Below are 25,194 nucleotides of genomic sequence, written 5' to 3'. Positions count from 1 at the left end.
TGTGGAAAAAACATTTCACAAGCCGTTTAATATATGCAGAAAGATCTAAGAGCTGAAACAACTCGGTGGGGGAGGGGAGGAGGCGGGAGAATAGACAAGGGTCCTCAGATTTTGAAGTACGGATAAGCCCTGAGGTGGAAACAGTACATGCCCTCATACCAATCAGAACTGAAGAGACTTTAGTTGGAAAGGGCTTTCCCTATAGGCCAAGCAAAATCGGTAAAAGATTCCCACTGAAACATATCGACAAGAAACTTATCAACCACCAGGGATTGAAAAAATTAAGTATCCAGGCAGAAAAACTCAAGCTACCCTTCCCTACCGAGGAAGAGGTCAAAATGCAGCAGCCCACTGACTTCTCTGGAACCTTGAATTCCAAAGACACAGAGCTGAAGCGCTAGAGTTTTAAGGAGAAATGTTTGGGACTGTCACATTCGCAAACATTCAACCGGCCAGGTTGGTTTGTTTTTAATGTGTGAACTCCTGTCACTGAAACAACCACACATTGTCATATGTGACAAAGCCCACTGACTTTGACAAAATTGCATGGATGGGATCTGATTTTGAGATGCAGACTGGGCTATCAACTCTGCGTCAACCCCGCAGCCTCCCTGCAGTTCAGGGAGCACATCAGGGCGCCTTCTCCAAGTAGCAGGGAGGGGCCGGCTGTGCACAGGGTGGGCCCACTGTCCTGAGAGGAAGACTTTAAAACACCAAGTCTCTGTTCTTTCCCACAAAACCACAGCCACCCAAACAACCCGATGGCCTTTAAAAAATTTTCAGTGGTAAAGGGTCTAAAGAATTAATGTTATCCACCTTTCAAAGCAAAAACAAAAGACACTGGGGGTTTCTTTTAATAGGAGAGACAAATAAACCAACTGGTGGCAGAATTATTGGCCATGAGACACCGCTGTTATCGCTAATGCAGACGCTGTGAATGTTTGCATCAAGCCTGCTTATTCAGTGTGGGAGAAGGAGCTCATGGGAAGAACGAAATGAAAGAAAGTTGAGGAAAACACCCCAAACATGCACATTGCTTAGTGCTTGAGGTTAGCATTTGTGTACATATAGAAAGACACATCTGCAGCCAGCCCTCCACAGCCACAGCTTCCATATCTGTGGTTGGCTGAATTGATAGAAAACATTCCAAATCGCCTCCTCCAAATAATAAAACCATAAAAATCATGCAAATAAAAAACAACAGAGTATAACTACTATTTGCATAGCATTTACATTGTATTAGGTATTATAAGTAATCTAGAAGTGATTTCAAGTTCATGGAGAAAGTCCATAGGTTATATGCAAATATCACTCCAAGGGACCAGGGCACCCCTGGATTTTGACATCTTTGCCAATCCCCCATGGAAACTGAGGGTGACAGTATTACATATGCATGAAGACAGACACATATATAATATTTCTACAAGGAGCACACACATAATCAGAAAAGAAATCCATTTTTTCTTGCAGAAGAAGGGACTAGAGTGTGGGGCAAGAGTCACACGAGGCTGCCCTTGGCCCCTCCTCCTGAAGCCTGTTACAGCTTCATTGTTGCCTGCTCTTAAAGATAAAAGGCTTTGCTTTTTTGGAAGGGATTGAGCCGGGGAAAACTGCCTCTGGGAGTTGAGTGGGGCCTACGCGTGTTTTTTCTTATAAATGTTTCAAGCATGTTTTGGGGGGGGACAGTTGCATCCTGAGGCCCAGCCTTAAGGCTTTCTCTTGAAGGCTGGTCTTCCCAAGGAGAGCTAGACCTTGGAGCCAAGCAGCTGGCGGTGCCTTAGCCCCTCTTTCCTCCCAAGGAAGCGCGTTGTTATTAAGTGGGAATTCTTTATAGCCAGGCTGGAGGAAGTTTTTGGCTGTAAACTGTCATGCACTGCAGCCTTCGCTGAAAAGGCGGAGGGAGTGGGCCTGGTCCTGAGAACCGAGGAACGAAGATCAGAAAATCAGCCACAGAAAGCGGAGGAAAAGTAATCGTTAGAAAGTGAAGGCAGGTAACACTACACAACTTGTGGCTAAAGTCGGCGACTTCCAACCTCTGCCTCCCCCAACGTGTGTGGCTCAGTTCCTGGGCCAATTTCCTCGTCGATGCTGCGGACATTCTCTCTGGAGAGCAGAAATTTTATTGTGCATGTTAGAAATGGAATATTATTTCCCGAGGGAGTCTTACTCTTATTTGGCCGTGCCGCTCCTGTTCGGAACAGTTTTAGAGCGATCCGTTAAACCCTCCGGTCTTCCTTGGCGCTTTCCGACTGTGGGAACGCGGCCACAAGGCAGTCGGAGCTCACGTGAGGGATCCGGGATTCCTTCGCCCCGAAGCCGCAGGAGAGGTTTCGCTCTAGTGCCTGGGGTTCCGAGGCCCTCAACTGCCTGGGACCCACCCCCGTTCCTCCTCCACCTCCCCTCCACTTTTCCCTATCCTCAGGAGGCCTCGGGTCACGGTGACTACCTCTTAGAGTTTGATTCCCGGAGTAAGGAGAGTGACGTGCACCAAGCTCTCCCCGAAAGCTCAGGGCCCGACTGGCCGGTGAAGGCGCGTCAGGAGGGTCCGGCGTCAGGAGCAAATGAGGTCCTTTTGTGCCTCTTTCCAGAAGGAAACGTCCCCCTTTGAGTCAGCCACCTGGGAATTACCTTGCAGCCCAAACAAAAGACTCTAAGAAACGCGGACCGGGACCAGACGCCCCGGCTTCCGGAGTCGTCGGTGGCAGCCAGAGAGACGTGTGAAGGAGCTCTGTGCCCCGGGCGGCAGGCACCCTCCCCCAGGACTGGCTGCTGGGAGCCCTCCCCACACCGCAAGGCGGATGGACCCCTCGATCCCCGAGCGGGGATCCCTCCGGCGGCTTCACAAGCAATTCCGGACCCCGGAGCAAGCAGGGGGCAGGGAAACTCAGCGCGGGTCGAAGATACCAGGTCCGCGGGCACACTCGCGTGCTACGGCGCAAGGCTGCCCTTAACCCGCTGCCCCACCCTATGCACTGGCTTTCTCCAGAGGTGTGGGGGTGTAGTGCGCTCCAAGGAGACCGGGAAACTGAGGCTGCAACCCCAGGCCCTCGTCCAGCGAATGGGCGAGGTGTGCAGAAGCGCAAAGCCAGGCCCTAGACTGGGGAGCTTCGGCCTCCTTCCCCCTTCCTGGGCTCCCGTTTTAGGAGGATTGTTACTGTTTAAAGAGACCCCACTGAACTATTTCCTGCTCATTGTCACCTCTCCTTCGCTCTCCTCGCGGAAGTTCTCACCGAAAGGTAATAAAACCACCGCTGCCGACACCGCTTGGCGCTGCTGCCGGGCGGGGAAAGCGCCCTGAGCCCCGCCAGCCCGGTCCCACTCCCACCTTCTGCGGAAGCAACGACACAGCAGAAGCCATGCACACGCCTGGCACCCTCGGTGCACGCGCAGACTTCGGCATCAAGTCCGACGCTTCCTAGAAGGGGTCTTTTTGCTATTGCTTATTTCCGTCCATTTCCCTCTCTGCACGCGGAGCTTCCTTTTCCAGATGGTGAGAGCCGAGGGGACACCCGACGCCGGGGCGGCCTGATCCACGATCCTAGGTGTCCGCGACGCCGCCTGGAGCTCCGTGGCGAGGGACGTGTGGCGACTGGTGCACTGGAAACTGCCAGAATGAAGCGTTGAGGCGTCGGAGGCACGAGACCCGCACGACTGAGGCGAGTCGAGCGCCGCGCGTCCCAAAGTCCAGCAGAGTGCGATGGTCCCTGGGAGGGGAGGGAGGCGCGCGCGCCTCGAGCTGGGACAGATGAGGCCGCGCGGACGTTCCAGACTGGCGCGGCTGCGGGATCCCCGCGCGCTGAACAGCGAGGAGGACCCAGTGCGCGGGAGTCGGGGAGCATCTCCCGCGGCCGGGCAGCCCCCTCGCGGAGGTGCGCGTTGGGGTGGGCCGGGGCGTCCAGCTCCTCCTTCCTCCGGGGCCAGTCCTGCCGCTTTGATGGAGGTGCAAACATTTGGGGGAGGGCGGGGGTGTAGGGGCTGGGCCGGGGCTGGGCGGGCTGGGGCCCAGGATTTACAGGAAACAGGAGCGCGGGAGCCCATTGTTGGCCCGGGGCCTCCCAGACCCGCCCGGCCCGGTCTGATATGGCCGCTCTTGGCCAATGGGCGGCTGCCCAGCACTTCAAAGCGAGCGCGGCCCAATCCGCCGGGTCCCCCAGCGGCGCCGCCAAGGCTGTATTTATGGGGAGGGCACCGAATTTCGGTCCCCAGAGACCTACTCTAGTAGCGCCTTGGGGAGTTCAAGTGGAATAACCTCTTCCCACCCCTCTCCCCGGTCCCCTCCCCACCGAGTCTCGGTCCGCGCCCTCCTCCTGGGTCTGTGCCGGACCCCGGAGCCGTCGCAGGTCTCTGTCCGAGGGGCCCCTTTTCTCGGAAGGGCGGCGGCCGAAACGGGGGAAGGTGGCTCTCAGGTAGCGAATCTGGGCTTCGGGGACGGCGGGGACCAGGGGCGGACGGGAGGATGAGCTCCCCCGGCACCGAGAGCGCGGGGAAGAGCCTACAGTACCGAGTGGACCACCTGCTGAGCGCGGTGGAGAGCGAGCTGCAGGCGGGCAGCGAGAAGGGCGACCCCACGGAGCGCGAGCTGCGCGTAGGCCTGGAGGAGAGCGAGCTGTGGCTGCGCTTCAAGGAGCTCACCAACGAGATGATCGTGACCAAGAACGGCAGGTGGGTGCGCGCCCGGAGCCCGCGTGCGCCGCGCTCTCCAGCGCCCGGGCAGCCTGGGGACCTGGCAAGGTCCTGCAGATAGAACCCTTTTTCTTCTGGAGGAGGGCTTTGTGTTTGTTCCCGCTCTGGTCAACGCCCTCGAGTGGATTTCTACAAGCCTCTCTTCTGAGGCTTTCTCCGCGGAAGCTTGGGGAGGAGGAACGCGCACCCCAGGGTTTCGACCTTGGAGGCATCCCGGGACCCACGAGGCGCGCCCCGGCCCCTGCCTGTCCCCGCGGGATGTGGCCTCCGGCACTGAATCCCTTCGTCAGGTCCTCTCCGCCCCTGCCTCCCGAGACCGTGGAGATGGTGCGGCGGCCACCCGGACCTGGTAGGGCTCGAGGAAGGGGGAGCCTGGGAGTCACCCTTGGACATTCCCCAGGGGGCTTCTCTGTTCCCCGAAATAACAGAGGCCTCTGTGCCCAGCTTGACCTCCGGCCTACCCGGTCAGAGTCGGGGTCCTCCTGCGCCCGCCCCGTGTTTTCCAGGAGGATGTTCCCGGTGTTGAAGGTGAACGTGTCTGGGCTGGACCCCAACGCCATGTACTCCTTCCTGCTGGACTTTGTGGCGGCCGACAACCACCGCTGGAAGTACGTGAACGGGGAGTGGGTGCCCGGGGGCAAGCCCGAGCCGCAGGCGCCCAGCTGCGTCTACATCCACCCCGACTCGCCCAACTTTGGGGCCCACTGGATGAAGGCTCCGGTCTCCTTCAGCAAAGTCAAGCTCACCAACAAGCTCAACGGAGGGGGCCAGGTAGGTGTGCGGAGCCCGCCAGGCCTGGGACAAGCGGGGAGGGGCCGCGCTGCGCCTTCTGCCCGGGAGCTGTGGGAAGAGACCCTGCTTGGACTGGAGGTGACGTCTGCCCAGGAGAAGCTGCCACAGCCTTCTCTAATTACGCCTTTAGGGCTGTTTATACTAAGCTGATAACATCCACGAGCGGGAGCACTCCCCTTTGAAGGTCTAGAACTTCGGGGAACTTCTGTGTCTAGCCCTAAACTCTCCTAGGGGTGAAGAAAGTTATCAGCCTTGATGACAAAGTCGCATCTAAAGTTACACATGCTCCACAGTACTTACTGCGTGAAGTCTCAACAAACTTGTAAAGTCGTGCTTTTCTAAAAGACATTCTTTAGTAGGGGATTGTTCCTGGAAGACTCCAGGTTAGGCAAGTTGCAAACAAGCCCAGGCTTTAAAAAATGTCTATAGCCTTCTTGGAAGCCTTAGTACTTTATTTCACTAGGTGAAAGGATTTGTGATGAGCATTCATTGCTTTTAATGCTGTGTAGTATCTCACATCCCTTTTCCATACAGGCTGTGGGAGAAGCACCTATAAACCACGGAGAAGCCTCTGGCGGAGCCCCATTTCCCTCAACAGTAGAGGCACTTTCTTGGGAGCCAGAGGACTTTCTGCCTTCTGGAGAAATGGATGTTTTGCTGTTTTAACACAGGACTTTCAGTGCCACCAATCCTGTATCTGTCTCCCTCAGATCATGCTGAACTCCTTGCATAAGTACGAGCCTCGAATTCACATAGTGAGAGTTGGGGGTCCACAGCGCATGATCACCAGCCATTGCTTCCCCGAGACCCAGTTCATAGCGGTGACTGCTTATCAGAACGAGGAGGTGAGAAGGACAGAGGCGGGTGCTTTCCCGGTGTGCGGCTCCTCCGGGAGTGGGGAGAGGTGCCAACCGCACTGAGAGGAAGGCTTCCTGCCCTTTCAAATAATTTTCTGGGGTTTGAAATGGAGGCACAGGGGAGGGCTGTATAAAATAAGTCCCCACTGAAACATTCTCCCCTTGAATTCTCCATAAAAGTGTCTAAAACTGGAAATATCTGCTCAAAATGAAAAGATAGCATTCAGGTTAAATGGTGTGAGAATTTCTTGAGAACAATACTTGAGTGAGACAGCAGCTTGTCCTTACTTGGAAATCTTCCTCTAAGGGTGGGGGGCAACCCCTGAAATCTCTACAGTGTGAAGACTCAGCTAGGTACCAGCTACTGCAAAAGTGCCTGTCAGTCCATGCGTAAGCCCAACCCCAAAGCACTGAAAATTCAGGATGAGGTGGATGCATTGTTAGTGTGGACCACAAACCAGGACTATCAGATCACGCCTTCCTACGAAGCCCTGGCTTGCATTTTCAGCCATTTCTGATTTATATACGTGGAACATAGTGGCAGGTTAAATTTGTTGTGAATCCCGCTCAGAACATTGGCATTGAACATTTTTCATAAACGCACTACTGTTTACAGTTGCTCGGCTATTTCAGTTCCAAATAGAAAGCTGTGTGTGGAAGGAAGTCTGACTATATTTGAATATTTAAAAGTGGTACTGGTGCTTCTCACTTTCTTGGTGCCAAATTAAATCCACTGACTAATAGGCAATACACTAGTAAATGCAATTTCTTGTTTTTCAGATCACAGCTCTTAAAATTAAGTACAATCCATTTGCAAAAGCTTTCCTTGATGCAAAGGAAAGGTGAGACAATTCTAACTATAAATGCCCTTGGGCAAAGAAGTATGCAGAAAGATGAAATATTGCTGAACACTTTTCTGAATTTCCTCCTTTCTGACAATTCGATGCACTTTTTTTTTTTTTTTTTTTTGATAGAAGTGATCACAAAGAGATGATGGAGGAACCCGGAGACGGCCAGCAGCCTGGGTACTCCCAATGTACGGTTTGTTGCACTCCGTCATGTCATTCCGCGTCACTGGGACTAGACTTACCGCAAGCTGGGAGGTGGAGGTGGAGGAGACAAGGGGGCTTCTGGGTGCATCTGGGATGTAAGGTTGCCTTTCTTACATCCCAGTGCAAGGTCTTGGCCTTGTGATGTTGAAGCTGTGTTGCCCATCTAACCTCTGCTCTAATCGGGGCTGTGGATACTCTCCTGGGTGCTTTTGTTTTGCGCTGAGGCAGCTGCCACCATGCCTGGGGTGGATCACTGAGACCTAGCTGAGTGTTCAGACTCTCTCCTGTATCAGGCAATAGGAGAATCTAGCTCATTACATCCTCTGTGAGGCTTTCGTAAATGGTTGAAGAGCCATCTTTCCAGTGATGCATAGGAACGAAATTTTTCCTTAGCCCTTTGCTTCTAGGGATGACTCACTGGTTCCTGCTGGTTTTGGTGGCAACAGTGGCTCTGAGGATGGGAGAGCTGCCTTTAAGTCTAGCTCCCTGTAGGAGTTCAGGAGTCAGGATAGAGGATTACATAGCAGCATCTGTTGGGAGAAAGGGCTCTGTCTGACCCCTAATGGGTCCTCTCCTTCTGGGAAAGGGACTTGGAGATGTTAAACAATGGGCATGGTGCTGCTGGCTGGTCATGAGGCTGGTGAACGAGCAGGGCACACGCCTCCTCTCACAGGTGTTTATGTTTTTCATCATTTCCTAGGCTGATGGAACAAGCAGGAGGGTAATGACCTGAGTAGACTGAGCCAGTACTCTGGCCAGGACCGGCTGGGCGGTGAGGGCAAGTCCGCTGCCTTCCTTTCAGTGCCGCCTGGAGAATTGTTGGTAGTTTGGAAATTAAAGCCAGAGTAGTCATTACACTTGGGGTTGCTGAATCACATCAAGAAACCTTAAACAGTATAGAAGCGGTTGGCACAGTGGCTCATGCCTGTAATCCCAGCACTTTGGGAGGCCCAGTTGGATGAATCATCTGAGGTCAGGGAGTTCAAGACCAGCCTGACCAACACGGTGAAAGCCCATCTCTACTAAAAATACAAAAATTAGCCAGGTTTGATGGTGGGCACCTGTAATCCCTGCTGCACAGGAGGCTGAGGCGTAAAAATCACTTGAACCTGGTAAGTGGAGATCGCAATGAGCTGAGATTGCACAACTGCACTCAAGGCTAGGCAGTAGAGCAAGACTCTCCAAGGAAAAAAAAGGAATGGAGAAGAAATTGTAGTTTTAGAGGAAGGAAGGGCAGTCTTGGAAGCATCTTCTGATTCTCCTGGGGAGAGTGGGGGGAGCCTAAACCTGAAGAGCAGTAAACGACTCCACCTCCTTCACCCCCAGCTAGGAACGTAGCTCCTGAGTCTCTGTGGGTGGCAGCTCCTGAGTCTTAGAGGAGGAGAAGGGGAGGGCACCCTGTCTAAGCACCACCCCACCTCTCTTTCTGCCTCTGGTCACATTGTATTCATGCTCGGCAGAGGAAAGGTGACTTGCCTTGGTGAATATTAATCTCGAGAGTGATCTAGAGGATTCTCAGGAGGAAGCAGCTTGGGTTGCCTGAGGCCAGGTTCCTGGGTTTACTCAGGATTGAAAGCCTTGGGTTAAATGTGGTAAGAGAGGAGGAACTGATGGCCTCAGATGCCTTGTGAGGTGGACTGTGTTAGGGACTCCCGAGGGGAAGGTGGGAGATCCCTGGCCTCTGCTCTGCTCTCCGTGGTGATGGAGGGATTACTCAGCACTCTTTTCTCACAGCAGGGGGGTGGCTTCTTCCTGGAACCAGCACCCTGTGTCCACCTGCAAATCCTCATCCTCAGTTTGGAGGTGCCCTCTCCCTCCCCTCCACGCACGGCTGTGACAGGTACCCGGCCCTGAGGAGCCACCGGTCCTCGCCCTACCCCAGCCCCTACACTCATCGGAACAATTCTCCAAGTGAGTCTGAAGCGTCAATCTGCCAGAGGTTGGTGGGTGGCTGCAAGGACACTTGGGGAAAGGCATTTTGCAGGGTTCAGAATCTAAAAAAAAGATGGTTCCCTGGCACCCACACCCAAGCCCAGTTTTTTAGTGGTTCAAGAGAAGACCTTCAGTGTATGTCTCTGTGGCTGCCACTGCTGGGTCAGCCACAGAGACCCAGAGCAGAGGCCTGCATTCTCGCACGGGCCTTAGAGTTGGTGCTCCAGGTTTTGAAAATGATGAATTCCTGGGCCCCTCCATAGAACCACAGTTGATCCTTAGGAGCAGAGACCAGGTTTGCGTCTTCTGTGGCCGTCTCTGAAGTGACAGTGAAGCAGCCAGGCACAAGAATTCCTGACTAGACCAGTGATTCTCCAAGTAGGGTGCCCAGGCCAGAGCCTCAGCACCACGAGAGAGGGCGCATTTCCAGGCCCCACCCCAGACTGACAGGCAGCACTTCTCTGTGGGGCCCAGCAACATGTCTTTTAAAAAGCCCTCCGGGCAGTGCTGATGCTGCTCCAATGTTCCCAACCCTGGGATAGACCGTAAAGATCCCTGGGCCTCATTCTCTCTGTAACACTGTATATGTCTAGACTTAATTTTGTCTGGCTCCAAAAGAAGGAAAATCGCCAAAGAACACCATAAAACAATTAAGCAATTAAAGCTGATTTGAAATGAAAGGACCTTACTGGGTTAGGAAGTCACTGGGACTTCTTCAACCAGAGGCTAGACTCTGAGGCAGGAAGATCTTACTTCTAATTTTGCCTGAGGAGAAATGGTTTCTATCGCCCATTCTTAAGAAGCAATCACTGGAAAAAAGGCAGGTTAAAGTTATATTTGTTTTTAAAGATAAGCAATCACAAGTCAAGTAAGAATCATCGACTACAGGACATCTACTGATCTCATGACAAGGGGAAAAGCTTGGCTTTCCCAGGGTATGTTCTCAAATGTATACATTTGGCAGTAAGTCTTCGCCCCTGATAACCACTCATGCAGACTCATGGATTGTTTTCTGTGGTTGATATCCCATTACATCTTGTTTCAGTGGCAGTAGCTTCCGTTATTTTTGTGGTATTTCACTGTACTTTGTTGTTCTTGGAAGACATCATCTATAACTGCCCTTTCTTACCTTCCCTCTTAGCCTATTCTGACAATTCACCTGCATGTTTATCCATGCTGCAATCCCATGACAACTGGTCCAGCCTCGGAATGCCTGCCCATCCCAGCATGCTCCCCATGAGCCACAATGCCAGCCCCCCTACCAGCTCCAGGTAATGTATGTTCACAACCTGGTGCAAAGCATCCTGGGAGCTCTGCCTGTGACCTCACACTGTTTCCATTCCTATGGGCCCTTAGCCCTTACTCGCTTCTGTCCCTGTGGGTGGTTGGGTCTTTATTTAGAATTCTTTATTAGTAACTATGCCCAGGGATCACAGGTGACATGACTGCTGAGTTCCTGTGTGCGGTCTGTTCCCTGAGAGGCCTGGGCTCCTTTACAAGCGAGGTGTGGAATGGGAGCTGTGCTATCCCATCCCTGAATGAAACCAAGGTCTCCATCCTGGTTCTGCCACTTACAGGTTCATGTGACGGACAAGTCTCTTAGCTTCTCTGAGCCTTCGTTTCCTCACATCTAAAAGGAAGGTGGTAAAAAAATAACCCAGCCTCTGCCTGTCTCCCACAGGGTTGCTGAGGTCAGTTGGCAGAGCTTAAAGAGATATTTTCAGAACGTTTTCCAACAGGAGCTATTAAATTGAGGAAATAAATTTGTTGGCTTTTTTATGGATACAGGATCGAAGTCTTTAATGTATATGCTAGGTAACTGGTAAAGAGTGATGACGATTTTGTTAGTAATTTGCAAATTATGCAGAGGAATAATGGCTTATAAAATCAACCAGGCTAGTAAATATATTAATTTCTTCAGAGGATGTATATAAAAACCTAAAATATCAAAGCTAGAAGTCAACTCTCATTTTCCAGTGAGGAAGGAGGACCCAAGTGATTAAATGATTGGACCAGCTGTTGGCTCCCAGCATTGCAAGCCTGGACTTAAGTGATCTTGACCGAAGGCAATGCACTTCATTTTCTAGAATACTAAAATATGCCTGTGATCTTCATTCTTGTCTAGAAAACAGTTCCTTAATAATATGAGTTCAGTTGCCTGCAGTTCGAAACAGAGCAACAATGCATAAGCAAACAAAGCTCTCAGGAGCTCCAAGAGCATCGCCCCAGAAGCCTGCACCTGATCAGATGACCCACACTCTGCAAGCTGCTGACAGCAGCCCCACCCAAGGGTCTCAATGCAGCTCTTATTGGGCATCTTGGAGCCTGAAGCTTTCATCTGTAAAAGGGCACAATAATCTGCCTTGTGAACTCAGGCTAGTTAACAGTATGGCCATACAACATAAGGTCTCATTCTTCCTTTATAGAAAGACAAGAATATTCCCCAAAATAAAATCTTACCATAATTTAATACTATCCCCTTCATGTACTTAGAGTGGAGGGTCAATACTCATTTCCCGAGAAACACCGTCTCTAAAGCAGTCTCGGGCGAAGTCGAATTTGACACATCCAATTCAAGGCAGACCTGGGACTTGCTTCCTCATGTGACTGCCAGGTGCTGTTCTTGCTGCCCTGGACCATGCTAACTCACCTGTGTACAGAACAGGTGAAGTGCAGGGAGTTGTGTCTGTGCTGGCGTTACCCTAAGGAATACCTGCCACTGCTTAGTGTTTCAGGGGGGCTGGTCTTCATCGTGAGAATTACTGCAGTGGGGGGGGGTGCGCCGGATAAAAACATGGGTACTTAAGCCCATTGGCGATAACTTTTGATTGAGAATATCCGAAAAGTTTTATTCTGAATGAGAGTGCAAAAGTACTGGCCTGAGTCTTTTTTTTGAGATTGAGTTTCACTCTTGTTGCCCAGATTGGAGTGCAATGGTGCAATCTTGGCTCTCTGCCTCCTGGGTTCAAGCGATTCTCCTGCCTCAGTCTCCCAAGTAGCTGGGATTAGAGGCATGTGCTACCACATCCAGCTAATATTTAGTAGAGACAGGGAGAGGCAGCTTATTTTTCGTATTTAGTAGAGACGGGGTTTCACCACGTTGGTGGTCTCAAACCTCTGACCTCAGGTGATCCACCTGCCTGGGCCTCCCCAGTACTGGGATTACAGGCGTGAGCGACTGTGCCAGGCCTGTCTGAGTCTTTCTCAGTGAAACTTAACAGCGCTGTTCCGTGAGCTCTGAATATGTGGATAATCTTTTTGGTCAGCTTCCCAGTGATTTTGTTTCTTACTAAGAGATATGACAATAACTTCTATACATCACTGAATGTGCTTGTGAGTCACTTAGTAATTTGGAGAAAATGACCTGTTAGAAAGAAAAACACTGTCATACCAGGCATTCGCTCAGAACGAATGGGATTCCTGGTGTGGTGCCCCTCCTTGCCCGGCCGCAGCCTCTGCCCAGGCCCTGCTCACTGGGGTCTTTCTCTTGCAGTCAGTACCCCAGCCTGTGGTCCGTGAGCAACGGCGCCGTCACCCCGGGCTCCCAGGCAGCAGCCGTGTCCAACGGGCTGGGGACCCAGTTCTTCCGGGGCTCCCCCGCGCACTACGCACCCCTCACCCATCCGGTCCCGGTGCCCTCTTCCTCTGGATCCCCACTGTACGAAGGGGCGGCGGCGGCCACAGACATCGCGGACAGCCAGTACGACGCCGCCCAAGGCCGCCTCATAGCCTCATGGACACCTGTGTCGCCGCCTTCCATGTGAGGCAGCCAGGCCCAGGTCCTGGAGGATGCAGGGACTTTGTCGTGGCAGCCAGTGGTGACTGGAGTGACCTACTAGGTGCACAGTGGCAGTCTCGCGGATTAAGGAAGGAAATGCAGCCTCACTAACTTTCTTTTCAAAGCGGAGGAGGAGCACAGCCGCGCTGTTCCCAGAGCCCCAGCACCCGCTCACACCGGCAGCAGCGGTGCGGTCCCCAGTGGTGTACAGGTGAATCCACCGACGGCCAACCTGATTCACAGGCAAAAACCTTTGCCAGGGTCCAGAAACTCTTTTTGATTTGTTCTCATACGATGTATTGGCAACTCTGGCGCACCAGAATTTGTAAACTCCACCGGCCCTTCTTTAGTGAGATAAAAAGCACACTTTTAATCTTTTTCCTTGTTGCTTTCAAGTAGTTAGAGTTGACCTGTTAAGGACAGAATAAAATCATAGTTGAGGGCAGCAGGTTTTAGCTGAATTGGAAATTTGACTGCTCTGCCCGCTAGAATGTGTGTATTTTGAGCATATGTAGACAACTTCTTGTGTTGTTAAACTGTAACTGTTTCATATTTTTCTTTTGACAAAATAGCCAAAGACAATCAGCAGAAAGCATTTTCTGCAAAATAAAGGCAATATGCAAAACGTGATTGGTCCGGTTATTAGTCAACCCGCTCCGTTTGTGGGTATTCACTGTTTATTACAGCTGGTGGTAAAGACCTTATCCCCAAAACGCACTTTACTCTAATACAGACTTTAATACTGTATCTAGTTGGTTGCAAAACTGGAAGTGAAATTTTATAGACTTAGTGCTAATTGCCACAACAATTTAAAAGATGGTAAATACTTTCGAAGAGATTTGCTCAACACTGAATCTTGGGTGACGTGGATAAAGACGGAACCTAGAACTTACTGACGTCATCAGCATGAATGTGGGATGTCCACCCGATTCAAGCTCAAGTACCTACATGAACTAAACTGATACAAAGTTATCAATGTAAAGTGCAGTTACCATAGTACTTTGAAAAGAACTTTGGTAAATATCTTTCTGGCTGCGTTTTCTGAAAAGCGTTTTGCTTTAGTTCTGTTTAGAACTGCAGTGGTGCCAGATTGGGACAATTTCTCCATCTAGTGGCCGAATCCTTAATGTTGCCCCTACTTCCAGCTTAGCATTCCAAACCTTGTATTCCTTAGTGTTCCAAGTATACCTTGGCATTGCAAGTTATAGGTGGCCAGTTAGTTACGCAGGAGCGTGACAGCTGCATTATGAGTATACCAGCAACATGGACATTAATGGTGAAGTTAAAAGGCTCGGGTTGGAAACCGCCCACAGGCGTAGCCAAAGTTTTTCCCAAGTCAGTGTTGCCAACTTTACTGCTTGTCCTACTCTGACTCTTTCAGGCTCCACCTAACAGTTGTAGGACAAAGTGCTGTTTGTTTTTATCTTTGTTTTTGCTTTATTGAGTATAAACCCAGAACTGAAGTGTAACTAGCTGGCTTTTTAGCGTCATTTGTGGCTGCTTTCCAAGTGGGATGTGCTTGTTGTAAGTTATCATTAAAAGCTTTTCTTGGTTTTACTACAACTCATGTAGAAATACCCCTAAATCGGATTTATTGATGCATTTTGGGAAATTGTATTTTGAATAAACCCCAGTGTCCAGGTAGTGTTGGGAAATAGAACTAGTTGGAGCCATCTGGACTGTGGTTTCTAATTGCAAAGATGCTGGTTCTGCTGGAGGAGGGCTGGGGGACATTTGGGAAGGGGGAAGGGCAGGCAGTGCCACCTGTGATCCCCTCTGCACAGTCACCTCACTCAACACTTGTCCATCTCCACGACCCTGACTGCCTAGGTTTTGTATTCTCAGGGTCTTTTCCAGTGCTGGCCCCTTTGTGGACGTCAGTTGCAGGATCCAGCCCTACAGGGTCCTGTGAGCCCCTCTCTGCTAGCGTGGAGATAAGAAATTGTAGAAATAAAAGACATAAGACCCAGAGATAGAGAAAAGAGAGTCTGGGCCCAGGGGTCCACTGCTGACCAAAGCTTGGAGTCCAGCAGTGGCCCCGTGTCCGCACACTCTGACTTTTACTGAGTACAAAGCTGGGGAGAGGGTAGATAGGGCGTGGCACTGGCGGTCGGTTATAAGGTCAAGTACATCACGTGTCACATAGGCAGGGGCCCAAGGCTTTCTAGTAGCTGACATGAGGTAAGGAGCATAATGCGTCAGCGCTTTTCCATACTTGTCAAGAAAGACCAAAGACATTAAAATTTATATTATTTTTACTGATGGTCTCTTCTAAGAAAAAAGGAACCAGGTGCAGAAATGGAACACGAGAGTGGACATGGGATGTGACCACTGAAGCACAGTATCACAGAGAGACAGTTCAGCCCTGGGATGTCTGCTGGCCTCCCTGACAGGCATCAGGCCTACCAAAAGAGCTTGGAGGAGCAGAGTTTTCTCCTAACTCCTCCGGGGAAGGAGACATCTCGGCCATCTTGGATGCCTCCTTCCCTAGCTGGCTAAACTGGGTCGCTTTCCCAGCCCTGGCGCTGCCGCCCAGCCGAGGTGCCCTCCAGCAGCCCTTACATGGGCGTGACAGAGGGCTTAAAGCATCTTGCCTTAGGGTCATTCCTTTCACAATGTCACCCCAGGCTCACACTTTGAGTTCTGAAAGGCATTAGTGAAAGAACAATGATCACCTATGAATAAGATCACATATGAATAACTGCTATGGGTATATCTCTAGTTATTTTCTTCATTATTTCCATGGAAATAGGCTGAGGTTTCTGGCCTCCTACAGTCAGTGGTGTTAACAGTATGGAAATAAGAGGAAAAGGTGGTTAACCAAGCTTGGGAAGCTGAATTGTACCACCCCCAGGAACGCAGCCCCGCTGTGGGGGCTGCAGGGAGACTGAGTCACATGCCCCTTCCCTGGGACCTTAAGCTCTGGGGTTGGGAAAGACCATTTTCACACATGGAAGATAGACGACATCTTGAGAGTTTGAGTTTCTAACGGTGTCCCAGAGTTCGAATTCTAGGAATTAATATTTTGATAATTCAAACAGGGTGTTTCTGGTTATGCACTGTGGGCAGTGGAAGCTGTGTACTGGAAGGAGCCCAGAATTTGGTATAAAAGGCCTGCATTTTGGTGTTCATTTGCCTTACTTGCTGTGAGACCCTAGGAAGTTCTCTAGTCCAGAACTTCAATTTTCTGAACTGTAAAAATGGACGAAGAAAATGCTTAACCATTAGGCTGGTTATAATAAATAAAATAGACATCCCTCTTGGAAAGTAGGTCGAGTTAGGCATCACAGTTAAGATTCTGAGCCTGTAAGGCTCATTGTAAGCCTACCTCTGTTTATGAAGCCCTTATAATAAGATGCTACCGCACGTGAGAAACTCATGCCAAGCTCTCAGGCCACCTGCCCCGCTGGAATGCACACCCCTCATGCCTGCTGGGAAATTCCTATGAATTATCCTAATATTCAGATGGGTGCTGAACTACCCATGACCAAAAATACTCTTTAACATGGAATTATACAATCTAAGCACCATGCCTTTGGGGTTTCAGTGGAATTGACCAATATGTAAGCTGGGAGTGAGCTTGAAACCTGCAACTGTTTTGGTATCTGTGACCTGATCCTGCTTTCTATGTTTTAATCATTTTTGTGACCAGGTCTCGCTCTGTTGCTCAGGCTGGTGGGCAGTAGCCTGATCCTTGTTCACTGCATATTGGAGCTCCTGGGTTCAAGCGATTTCTCGCCTCAGCTTTCCAAGTAGCTGGGACTACAGGTGCATACCACCATGTCTGGTTAATTTTTTAAAGTATTTTTGATAGAGATGGGGCCATGCCATGTTGCTCAGGCTGGTCTCGAACTCATAGGCTCAAGTTACCCTACCATCTTGGCCTTCCAAAGTGCTTGGGATTGTATGTGTGAGCCACTGCTCCTGGCCTCTGATCCTTTTATTATATATGTTTTCCTCTGGGAAGAAACAGTAGTGGTACATAGGAATGATGCTTCATATATATATATATATATATATATATATATATATATATACACACATATTCTTTTTTTGAAACAGGGTCTCACTCCAGTCACCTACTCTGTAGTGCAGTGGCATGATCTTGGCTCATTGCAGCCTCCACTTCCCAGGCTTAAGCAATCCTTCCATCTCAGCCTCCAGAGTAGCTGAGACTACAGGTGCACACCACCAAGCCCAGCTAATTTTTATGTTTTTTGTAGAGACAGGGTTTCACCATATTGCCCCGGCTTGTCTTAATCTTATGAGTTCAAGCGATGCACCTGCCTCCACTTCCCAAAGCTGGGGTTACAGGTGCAAGCCACCTCACCCAGCCAAGAAAAATGAATTTTGAATCATGTATTTAAAGATGAATTTAGATGAATATATTCCCGGATAGGAATATGGGTAATATTTTACTGTCTTAATTATTGTAACTTTATAATCATTCTTAAATCCAAGGAGCGTAAGTTCTCTAAACTTTCTTTTTTTTTTTTTTGGTCAAATATTACATGACTCTTTTAGATTTGTTGCTGCATTTCCATATACATTTTATAATCAGTTTGATTATTTAAAAAACAAAACAGCCAAAGCCCTGGTATCCTACTGCCGTTTTGCTGGGGTCTGTACGAAATTTATAGACAGTTTTAGGTTCATGCCATGGTGACAGTATTGTGTCTTACAGCCCATAAACATGCACATCTCCGTTTATTTAAACCTTATTTAGTTTCCCTCAGTGGGGTTTTGTGGTTACCAGCACAGGGGCCTTACATGTCTTCTGAGACATGTTTCTTGAAACTTGGTTTTCTCTTGGTGTTATTATTAAAAATCTACTGTGGCAATTTCACTTTTCAGTTGTGAATAGGTAGAAATACAGTTTATTGGGGGTACAGCTCAGGAGTAGAGCATTTTGACTGCAGAAATACTGTTTATTTTCGTATATTGACCTTGTGTGCTGTGACCCTGAAAAACACTTATTCTAGTAGTTTTCGGGTTTTCTGTAGAAACACATAGACCACTTGTGAATTCTGAGAGTTCTGCGTATTTGCCAATCTGTTTTCCTTTTACGTAATGTTCTGGTTCTGTTAGGTGTTAAGACCTCTGCTAAGGTCTCAAGGAGAAGTGGTGACAGTAGATACTGGTCAGTGCCTTTTCCCAATCTTAGGAAAACAGAATATAATATGTCATAATTTCATAGGACATCTGCGGTTAGATCTAGGCTGAGGGCATTCCTTTCGGTTCCTACTTTTTCTGAGAATTATTATTACAAAGGCATGTTGAAGTTTATCAAATGCTGTTTCCACAACCACTAAGATGATATCGTCTGTTCTCTTTTATTCTGTTAACGTGGTGCATCATGTGAACTGGTTTCAAATGCTAACCCAACCTCGCGCAGCTTGGATAAACCCCACTTGGTCATCACGTGGTGCACTTCTTACGTACTACTGCACTTTGTTTGCTGATGTTTTCATGAGGATTTTGCTTCCTAAATTCCTGAGGGATGTAGATATGCCTTTTTTTGGTAGCATCATTGTCAATTTTTGTTTTTAAGGTGTGCTTCTCTCACAAACATGTTTTATAAAATTTACCAGTAAAGCCATCGGCCTTGGAGGGTTTTCTTTGGAGGGTTTTGTGTGTGTGTGTGAAATTTTTAAATTAATATTTTGATTTTCTAAATAGATACGAAACTATCTGGATTTTCTGTTTCTCCTGCAGTCACTTTTGGTAACTCATGTCTTTTAAAGAATTTGTTCATTAATCTAAGCTATTATATTTAGGAATATTAGATCTATAAAGTCTCATTATTTTTCATGTCTACAGGGACTCTGATGATGTTGCTTCTTGATTTCTACTCTTACAAATTTGAGCTTCCCTCTCATTGTTTTATCCATCCAGTTAGAGGTTTATCAATTTTAACGGATTTTCAAGGAACGATAATTTGCTTTTATTTTCTCCCTTTTATGTTTTCTATTTCATTGATTTCCCCTTTTATCTTTATTGTTTCTTTCCTCTGCTTTGGGTTGAATGTAGTATTCTTTTTCTAGATCATTTAGAAGGAAGCTCAAGTCATTGACTTCAAAATTCTTTTTTCCTAACAGAAATATTTAATATTATACGTTTTCCTCTTACCTCAGTGTTAGCTGCATACCACAAATTTTGGCATGTGTGTTTTTATCATTCAGCCTAAAATATTTCACAATTTTTCTGTGATTTCTCCTTTTACACATGCACTGTTTAGAAGACTGTTGCTAGTTTCTAAATATTTGTAAACATTTTACATATTTATTTTGTCGATTTAAAAAAATCTAATAAAGGACATTTATTTAAAAACCTACATCTAACATTATATTTAACTCTGAAACACTAAATGCTTTGCCCCTGTGGTCAGTAAAAAGACCAGGATGTCTGTTCTCACCACTTCCACTTCTATTAATCATTACACCGAAAATCTAGCTAGCGCATTCAAGTGAGGAGAAGAAATAAAACACATCCAGAATAAAAGGGAAGGAGTAAAACTCTATTCATGGATAACATGGCCTAATATATAGAAAATCATAAGGAATCCATACACATTAAAAACTGTTAGAACTAATGTATTCAGCAAGTAGTGCATTATGAGATCAAACTATAGAAATCTTTCTTTTCCTAGGCACCAGCAATGCACAATTTGAAAATGAAATCAAGGAAACAATTCCATTTGCAATAGCATTAAAAACAATAAAGATCAAGGAATACGGTTTTAAAAACAAGTGTAAAACTTGTCCTCCGAGGCTATAAAACATCTGTGAAGGAAATTAAAAAAGGCCTAAAAAAATGGGAAGACATTTAATGTTCATGGATTAGAAAATAATATTGTTAACAGGGCAATACTCCCTAAAGTGATCTAAAGATTCAATTCAATCCCCACAAAAATCCCAGCTGGCTCCTTCAAAAAAAAGGCATAAGCTGATTGTAAAATTCGTAGGAATATGCAAGGGGGCCAGAATAACCAAAGTATTCTTGAAAAAGTACAAAGTTGAAGGACTCACACTTCTCAATTCCACACCTTAGAACAAAGCTACAGTAATCAAGATGGTATCTTATTGAAGTAAGGCTATAACTATAAATCTATGGAACACATTTGAAAGTCTGGAGGTGAAACACATACTTTTATGACCAATTGATGTATAAAAATGGTGCCAAAGCATATGAATGGAGAGAAATCATTTTTTCAACAAATGGTACACAATATCCACATGCAAAATTATGGTGCTGGACCCCTTCCTTATAGCACACTCAAAAATTAACTAAAAATAGATTTTAGACCCAAATGTGGGAGCTAAAACCATGAAACTCTTAGAAGAAAACATAGGAGCAGTATTTATGCCCTCAGCATAGGCTTGACTGCAGTTGTGATCAGAGAATATGCTCAGAATTACTTCAAATATTTGATGCATACTGAGACTTTTTATGACCCGTCATATGATTGATCTTCATGAAAGTTTTATGTACACTTGAAAAGGACTTGTCTTCTACAGCTATTGAGAGGAGGGCTCTATACGTGCCAATTACTTCAAGTTGGACTGTGGTGTTGAAATCTTCCAAAGCAATAATGATTTTATGTAAGTTTGTTACATCAGTATTAAAATTTATAACTCTTATAATTAGTTTGCTTATTTCTCCTTTTAGTTCTATTTATATTTCGTCCTATGACTTTTGAAGTTGTTTAGGTACATATGTATTCTGCATGTTTTTGTCGTTTTGATAAATTGATTCTTTTAACTTTATAAACTGTGTTGCTGAATCTCTAGTAGTACTCCTTGTCCTGAAGTTTACTTTTTTTCTGATAGCAAAATAACCACACAACTTTCTTATGCATAATTTGTAAGATACATCTTTTTAAAGACCTTTTACTTTCAGACGAGTGTCTTAATAACTAAGTACATTTTTTTGTAAACAGCTTGAAGTTGAGCCTTTCTATTCTACCTGGTTGAGAATCACTGTCATTTACCTGGAGTGTCCAGTCCATTTATATAGTCCATGTTGTTATTGACATGGCACATTTTACGTCTTCTTTGCTGGGATATAATTTTATTTATCTCACTTGTTCTTTCTCCCAGTGTCTTTCCTTTTCTGTCTTTTTAAAAAATCGAACAAGTCAAATACATTTAAGTACGTCATTTTTTAGCTGTTACACGTACTTTCTGGTCATACCTCTTTGGGTTTTTATTTATTGGCTGCTCTGTGTTTCTAATATTTGTTTTTAAGTCATTATAGTCTACTTTCAAATAGAACTATACTACTTCATAAATGGCCTGTGGATCCTACAGCAGTATAGTTCTATTTATTCTTAACATGGTTTCTTGTGTCTTTCTGTCTTACAGTTTATATTTACATATAATATAAACACACACACATATATGCATGTGTGTGTATATATATCCTACAAAATTGTAATTATTTTTGGTTTAAACAATAAATGCATGATATAATATTATATCTACCCTTTATGGTAATTTTCTTTACCATCAGATCTGGGATTCCGTTTGAGAACTTTCTTTTAGTATTTCTTGTAGGATGGATTTGTCAGAGATAAATTCTCTTAGCCATTGTCCGGTGATTATCTTTATTTCTCTTTCAATTTTGAATAATATTCCCTTTGAGTGTAGAACTCTGTGTTTTGGTCATTCTCTTGTCTTCTGCCATCCAATGCTGCTGGTGAGAAGTCAGGCATCATTCATATCACTGCTGCCCCAGATACAATAGATACAGGGAAGTACATAGATCGTAGCTATCTTTTTCTATGATGGCTTTTAAGGTCTGTTATTTATCTTTTGGTTTTTAGCAGATTTACAAGATGTTGCTTGATTTATTTTTCTTCTAGTTATTCTACTCAGTGTTTGCTGAGGATTTTATATCGAGGATTAGCATTTTTCACCAATTTTGGAAAGCTCTCAGTCAGTCACTACCCCTTGATATGTCTCCCCTGCTGCATTACATCTCTCCTCTTCTTCTGGGACTCTCCCAATTCAAGTTAGAGTATTCCGTATATTTTCCCACAAATTCTGGATGCTCTTTATCATTCTCCTCTGCTCGTTTTACTGCATTTTAATACTTTTCTTTGCCTGTCTATATCAATTATTTTCTTGGCAGCGTCCGAGTTGCTCTTAAGTGCATCATGAATTATTACTGGCAACCTCGTTTCTGTCTCTGGCATTTCTAGTAGCTCCAACTTCTGGTGTTCGTGTGTGTGTGCTGAATGTTGCTGTTTCTTTACACACTATCTACTTTTTTCCACTAGATACCTTCGCATTTTTATCATTCCTGTTTTCAAGTCTCTGAGACCTTACAATTTCTGAGTCCCCTTCTTTTGCCTGTTTCCTATTTTACACGAGTCATGTTTCCTTGCTTTGTCATGTTTTATCATGTTTAATTTATGTTAAGTCATTTTGTAGAAAGGAATAGTAAGAGTAAAGTAGATGATACTTTCCTGCAGAGAGGGGTGAGCTGGATTCTGCCGGGCTACAGCAGGGTGGGTCCATCGCCCTGATCCACAGGTGAGTGGGGTCTGGGTTTGCTTGGCTCAGTTCACCCTATGCTGAAATACTTTGAGGGATGATTAGCAGAGCTGAGGATGTGAACACGGGCACAATTCCAGGCTCTGTCTGCGTTTCATTTCTGACCGTTGCCTGGCATCGTCTGGAGGCCTGGGAGGGGTTCCACTCAGGCTTCTACTCTGTCTCCTGTTTTCTGAGACTGGTTCTCTGCACCTGGGTGAGACTCGGCAGCGCTCCCGGGAATGCATCCTGTCTTTCATTCCCTACTCCCAGCTTTTTTTTTCTTTTTCTTTTTTGAGACAGTGTCTTACTCTGTTGCCCAGGCTGGAGTGCAGTGGCACGGTCTTGGCTCATTGCAACCATTGCAACCTCTGCCTCCCGGGTTCAAGAGATTCCCCTGCCTCAGCTTCCAGAGTAGCTGGGACTACAGGCGCATGCATGGCATGTGACTAAGCACACAGTGGCCCATGCCTGGCTAATTACTTGTATTTTAGTAGAGACAGGGTTTCACCATGTTGGCCAGGATGGTCTCCGTTTCCTGACCTCGTGATCCACCCTCCTCCCAAAGTGCTGGGATTACAGGCGTGAGCCCCTGCTCCCAGCTTTATCCCTCAGAGTTCAGTGAAGGGCTCCACAGAGGCCTGTGGGAAACACGGGGAGGCTGGGTGCAGCATTGCCGGTGACTCCAGCCACAGGACGCCAGCTGGTCACCCACCTCCCTGCAGATGCAAACGTGTCTGGTTTTCCCTGGCCTCCAACCGTTTCATTTTTGTCATTCTGCTGTGGATAAGAGTGTGCCTTTGATCTTCGCTGCTGTGAAGGGCTTGTCACTTTCTAGGGTTGGGTTCATTGATCTATCTTTATCCTCAGAAATCTGATGGCTGCTAAAAGCATTGTCATCTTGTAGCTTATATCTTTTCTTGGTAGTTTAAAATCAGTAGTTTTGAGCAACTTGATTTTTTATTAAAACCAGAAGAAAAAATCCTATGTGTTATTCCTCTATGAAATTCTATCCTGAGCTGGTTTCTTTTTCACTGCTTGTCTTTAAATGAAGTCAGTTTTTGTTTTTTTCCTGACTTGTGATTGTAAGAAGAAGACAAGGCCATGCTTTACACTGGCAGGAATCTCCCTTGTTCTCCAGCTGTCTGTGCACATGTATTTGTGCCTGTGCATCTCCTCTTGACATGGGGAGATGGACAGTGGCTCATGGTGCTGTGTCACCCCCACGTCTGTCTCTATGCACCCTTGTTCTTTCCAAGATGGTTCTTTTGTGTATGTCCTCATTTTAAATAGCACGTCTTGATTTTTAAAGTTCTGATAATCACTTTTTTCCCCTGAAACTTGGTAGCACATCTTCCTAAAACATTTAATGTAGCATGTGACTAAGCACACAGTGGCTCACACGCCAGCCTGGCTTTCCTGTGCTTTGCCGCCTGTGCAGCCTGAGTTTCCAGAGTTCCTCAGAGCCATCGCCCAGAGGCCACCAATGCTTATTCTCAGGGTTAACGTCGAATTCCAGGCTCACAGTTTCACTATCGGGTTTTTGCAAGTTGTCTGGACAGTGTCCTTTCACCATGGACAGGTGTCTCCGGGCCTGTCTTTAGCCGGGAGGGAAACCTTGCTGTCATAGAATGAGGATGTGCTCTGGACAGACGTATCAGGTAGGGTGGGCGGTTAGATGCACGCTGGTGTCTTTGGGCCTCATCTGTTCCCTCTGGGTACATGCGGGCAGGCACAGTCTGTGATGATACACAGAACATGAGCACCTAAAGACCTCTGGGATTTTTCAGTCACAAAAACCTGAGGGAGCTGCCATTTCTGCAGAGTGTGACATCCATGGTGTCTTCTGGCTGCATAGGAGCTGCTCACAGGAGCTGCCCTGGCCTGGGGCCACCACTGTGCTAAAGGGAAAGTGGTCAGCACGTCTGGGGAAAGCTTCCTCTGTCATGCGTGTCTCACTCTCTGTAAGAGGGCTCCCAAGTGTTTCTGTGGGTCCCACTCGATTAATAGCATTTTTAGTGATATGTCTTTTTCTAAATTGAAAAGCCGTTACAACTGTTCTCTCCTTCAGATGCAGACCCTGGATGATGTGGGTATGGGGAGAGGCGTCTGCTACAGCATATAAAAAATTACCCATCCCTCTGACAATTAGCACCTTGTCCCTGGTCAAGCCCACCCTACCTGGCCCTTCAGTCCTTGGAGAAGTCAGCTTGTATGGGATCGTCGGTTATGCTATAGTAGGTAGACAGTCAGGCATGAGCAGGGCAGGAGAGCTCCTCCCCCGCCCCCCACACACACACCAGGGATGTCAGGGGATGGTCAAGTCATTGTTAACTGTCTCTTTAAAATAATAATTGGTCATACCGGCACCAGGGAAAGGCCGTTTCCCAGTAGATAGAAAATACCTGAAGCCGGCGATCAGCAGCTTCCGATATCTCAGGAGTTGGGCGAGTGGGCTCAAGCATGCGCAGTAAGAGGCAACATGGAGTTTAGCAGGTATATGACCTTCCTCTAGGAACACTCGATTCATAAGGGGGGGGGGAAATGCCTCCAGTGCGCATGCG

The 25,194-nt window shown here is 47.1% G+C and overlaps 2 protein-coding genes and 1 long non-coding RNA gene across 5 annotated transcripts; 1 reads left to right on the top strand and 2 right to left on the bottom strand.

Annotated features, from left to right (window-relative positions):
- On the bottom strand, positions 1–4,215 carry LOC144582244 (uncharacterized). Of its 2 annotated transcripts, none has more exons than XM_078370451.1 (2): positions 2,447–4,215; positions 1–2,103 (listed from the first exon to the last, which is right to left on the bottom strand). In XM_078370451.1, exon 1 carries the CDS (start codon positions 4,036–4,038, stop codon positions 3,400–3,402), a length of 639 nt encoding a protein of 212 aa, XP_078226577.1. In that variant the 5' UTR covers positions 4,039–4,215; the 3' UTR covers positions 1–2,103; positions 2,447–3,399. The 2 variants fall into 2 exon arrangements, with proteins under 2 accessions (XP_078226577.1, XP_078226578.1); XM_078370452.1 differs by having other exon boundaries at positions 3,326–4,215.
- TBXT (T-box transcription factor T) lies at positions 4,010–13,719 on the top strand. 2 transcript variants are annotated; one of them, XM_078370449.1, is made up of 8 exons: positions 4,010–4,662; positions 5,190–5,454; positions 6,186–6,320; positions 7,113–7,174; positions 7,307–7,368; positions 9,122–9,295; positions 10,458–10,587; positions 12,810–13,719. In XM_078370449.1, exons 1-8 carry the CDS (start codon positions 4,457–4,459, stop codon positions 13,078–13,080), a joined length of 1,305 nt encoding a protein of 434 aa, XP_078226575.1. In that variant the 5' UTR covers positions 4,010–4,456; the 3' UTR covers positions 13,081–13,719. The 2 variants fall into 2 exon arrangements, with proteins under 2 accessions (XP_078226575.1, XP_035153016.2); XM_035297125.3 differs by having other exon boundaries at positions 9,119–9,295.
- LOC144582245 (uncharacterized) lies at positions 11,089–25,089 on the bottom strand. The gene is made up of 2 exons (XR_013534677.1): positions 25,036–25,089; positions 11,089–13,504 (listed from the first exon to the last, which is right to left on the bottom strand). It is a non-coding gene; the product is annotated as an uncharacterized LOC144582245 (long non-coding RNA).
- Positions 25,090–25,194: the final 105 nt, after the last annotated feature.

The sequence above is a fragment of the Callithrix jacchus genome, chromosome 4, assembly GCF_049354715.1.
Source record: "Callithrix jacchus isolate 240 chromosome 4, calJac240_pri, whole genome shotgun sequence".
Taxonomy (NCBI): domain Eukaryota; kingdom Metazoa; phylum Chordata; class Mammalia; order Primates; family Cebidae; genus Callithrix; species Callithrix jacchus.
Note: the sequence above shows the minus strand (reverse complement) of the source record. Positions and strands in the feature narration are given on the sequence as shown.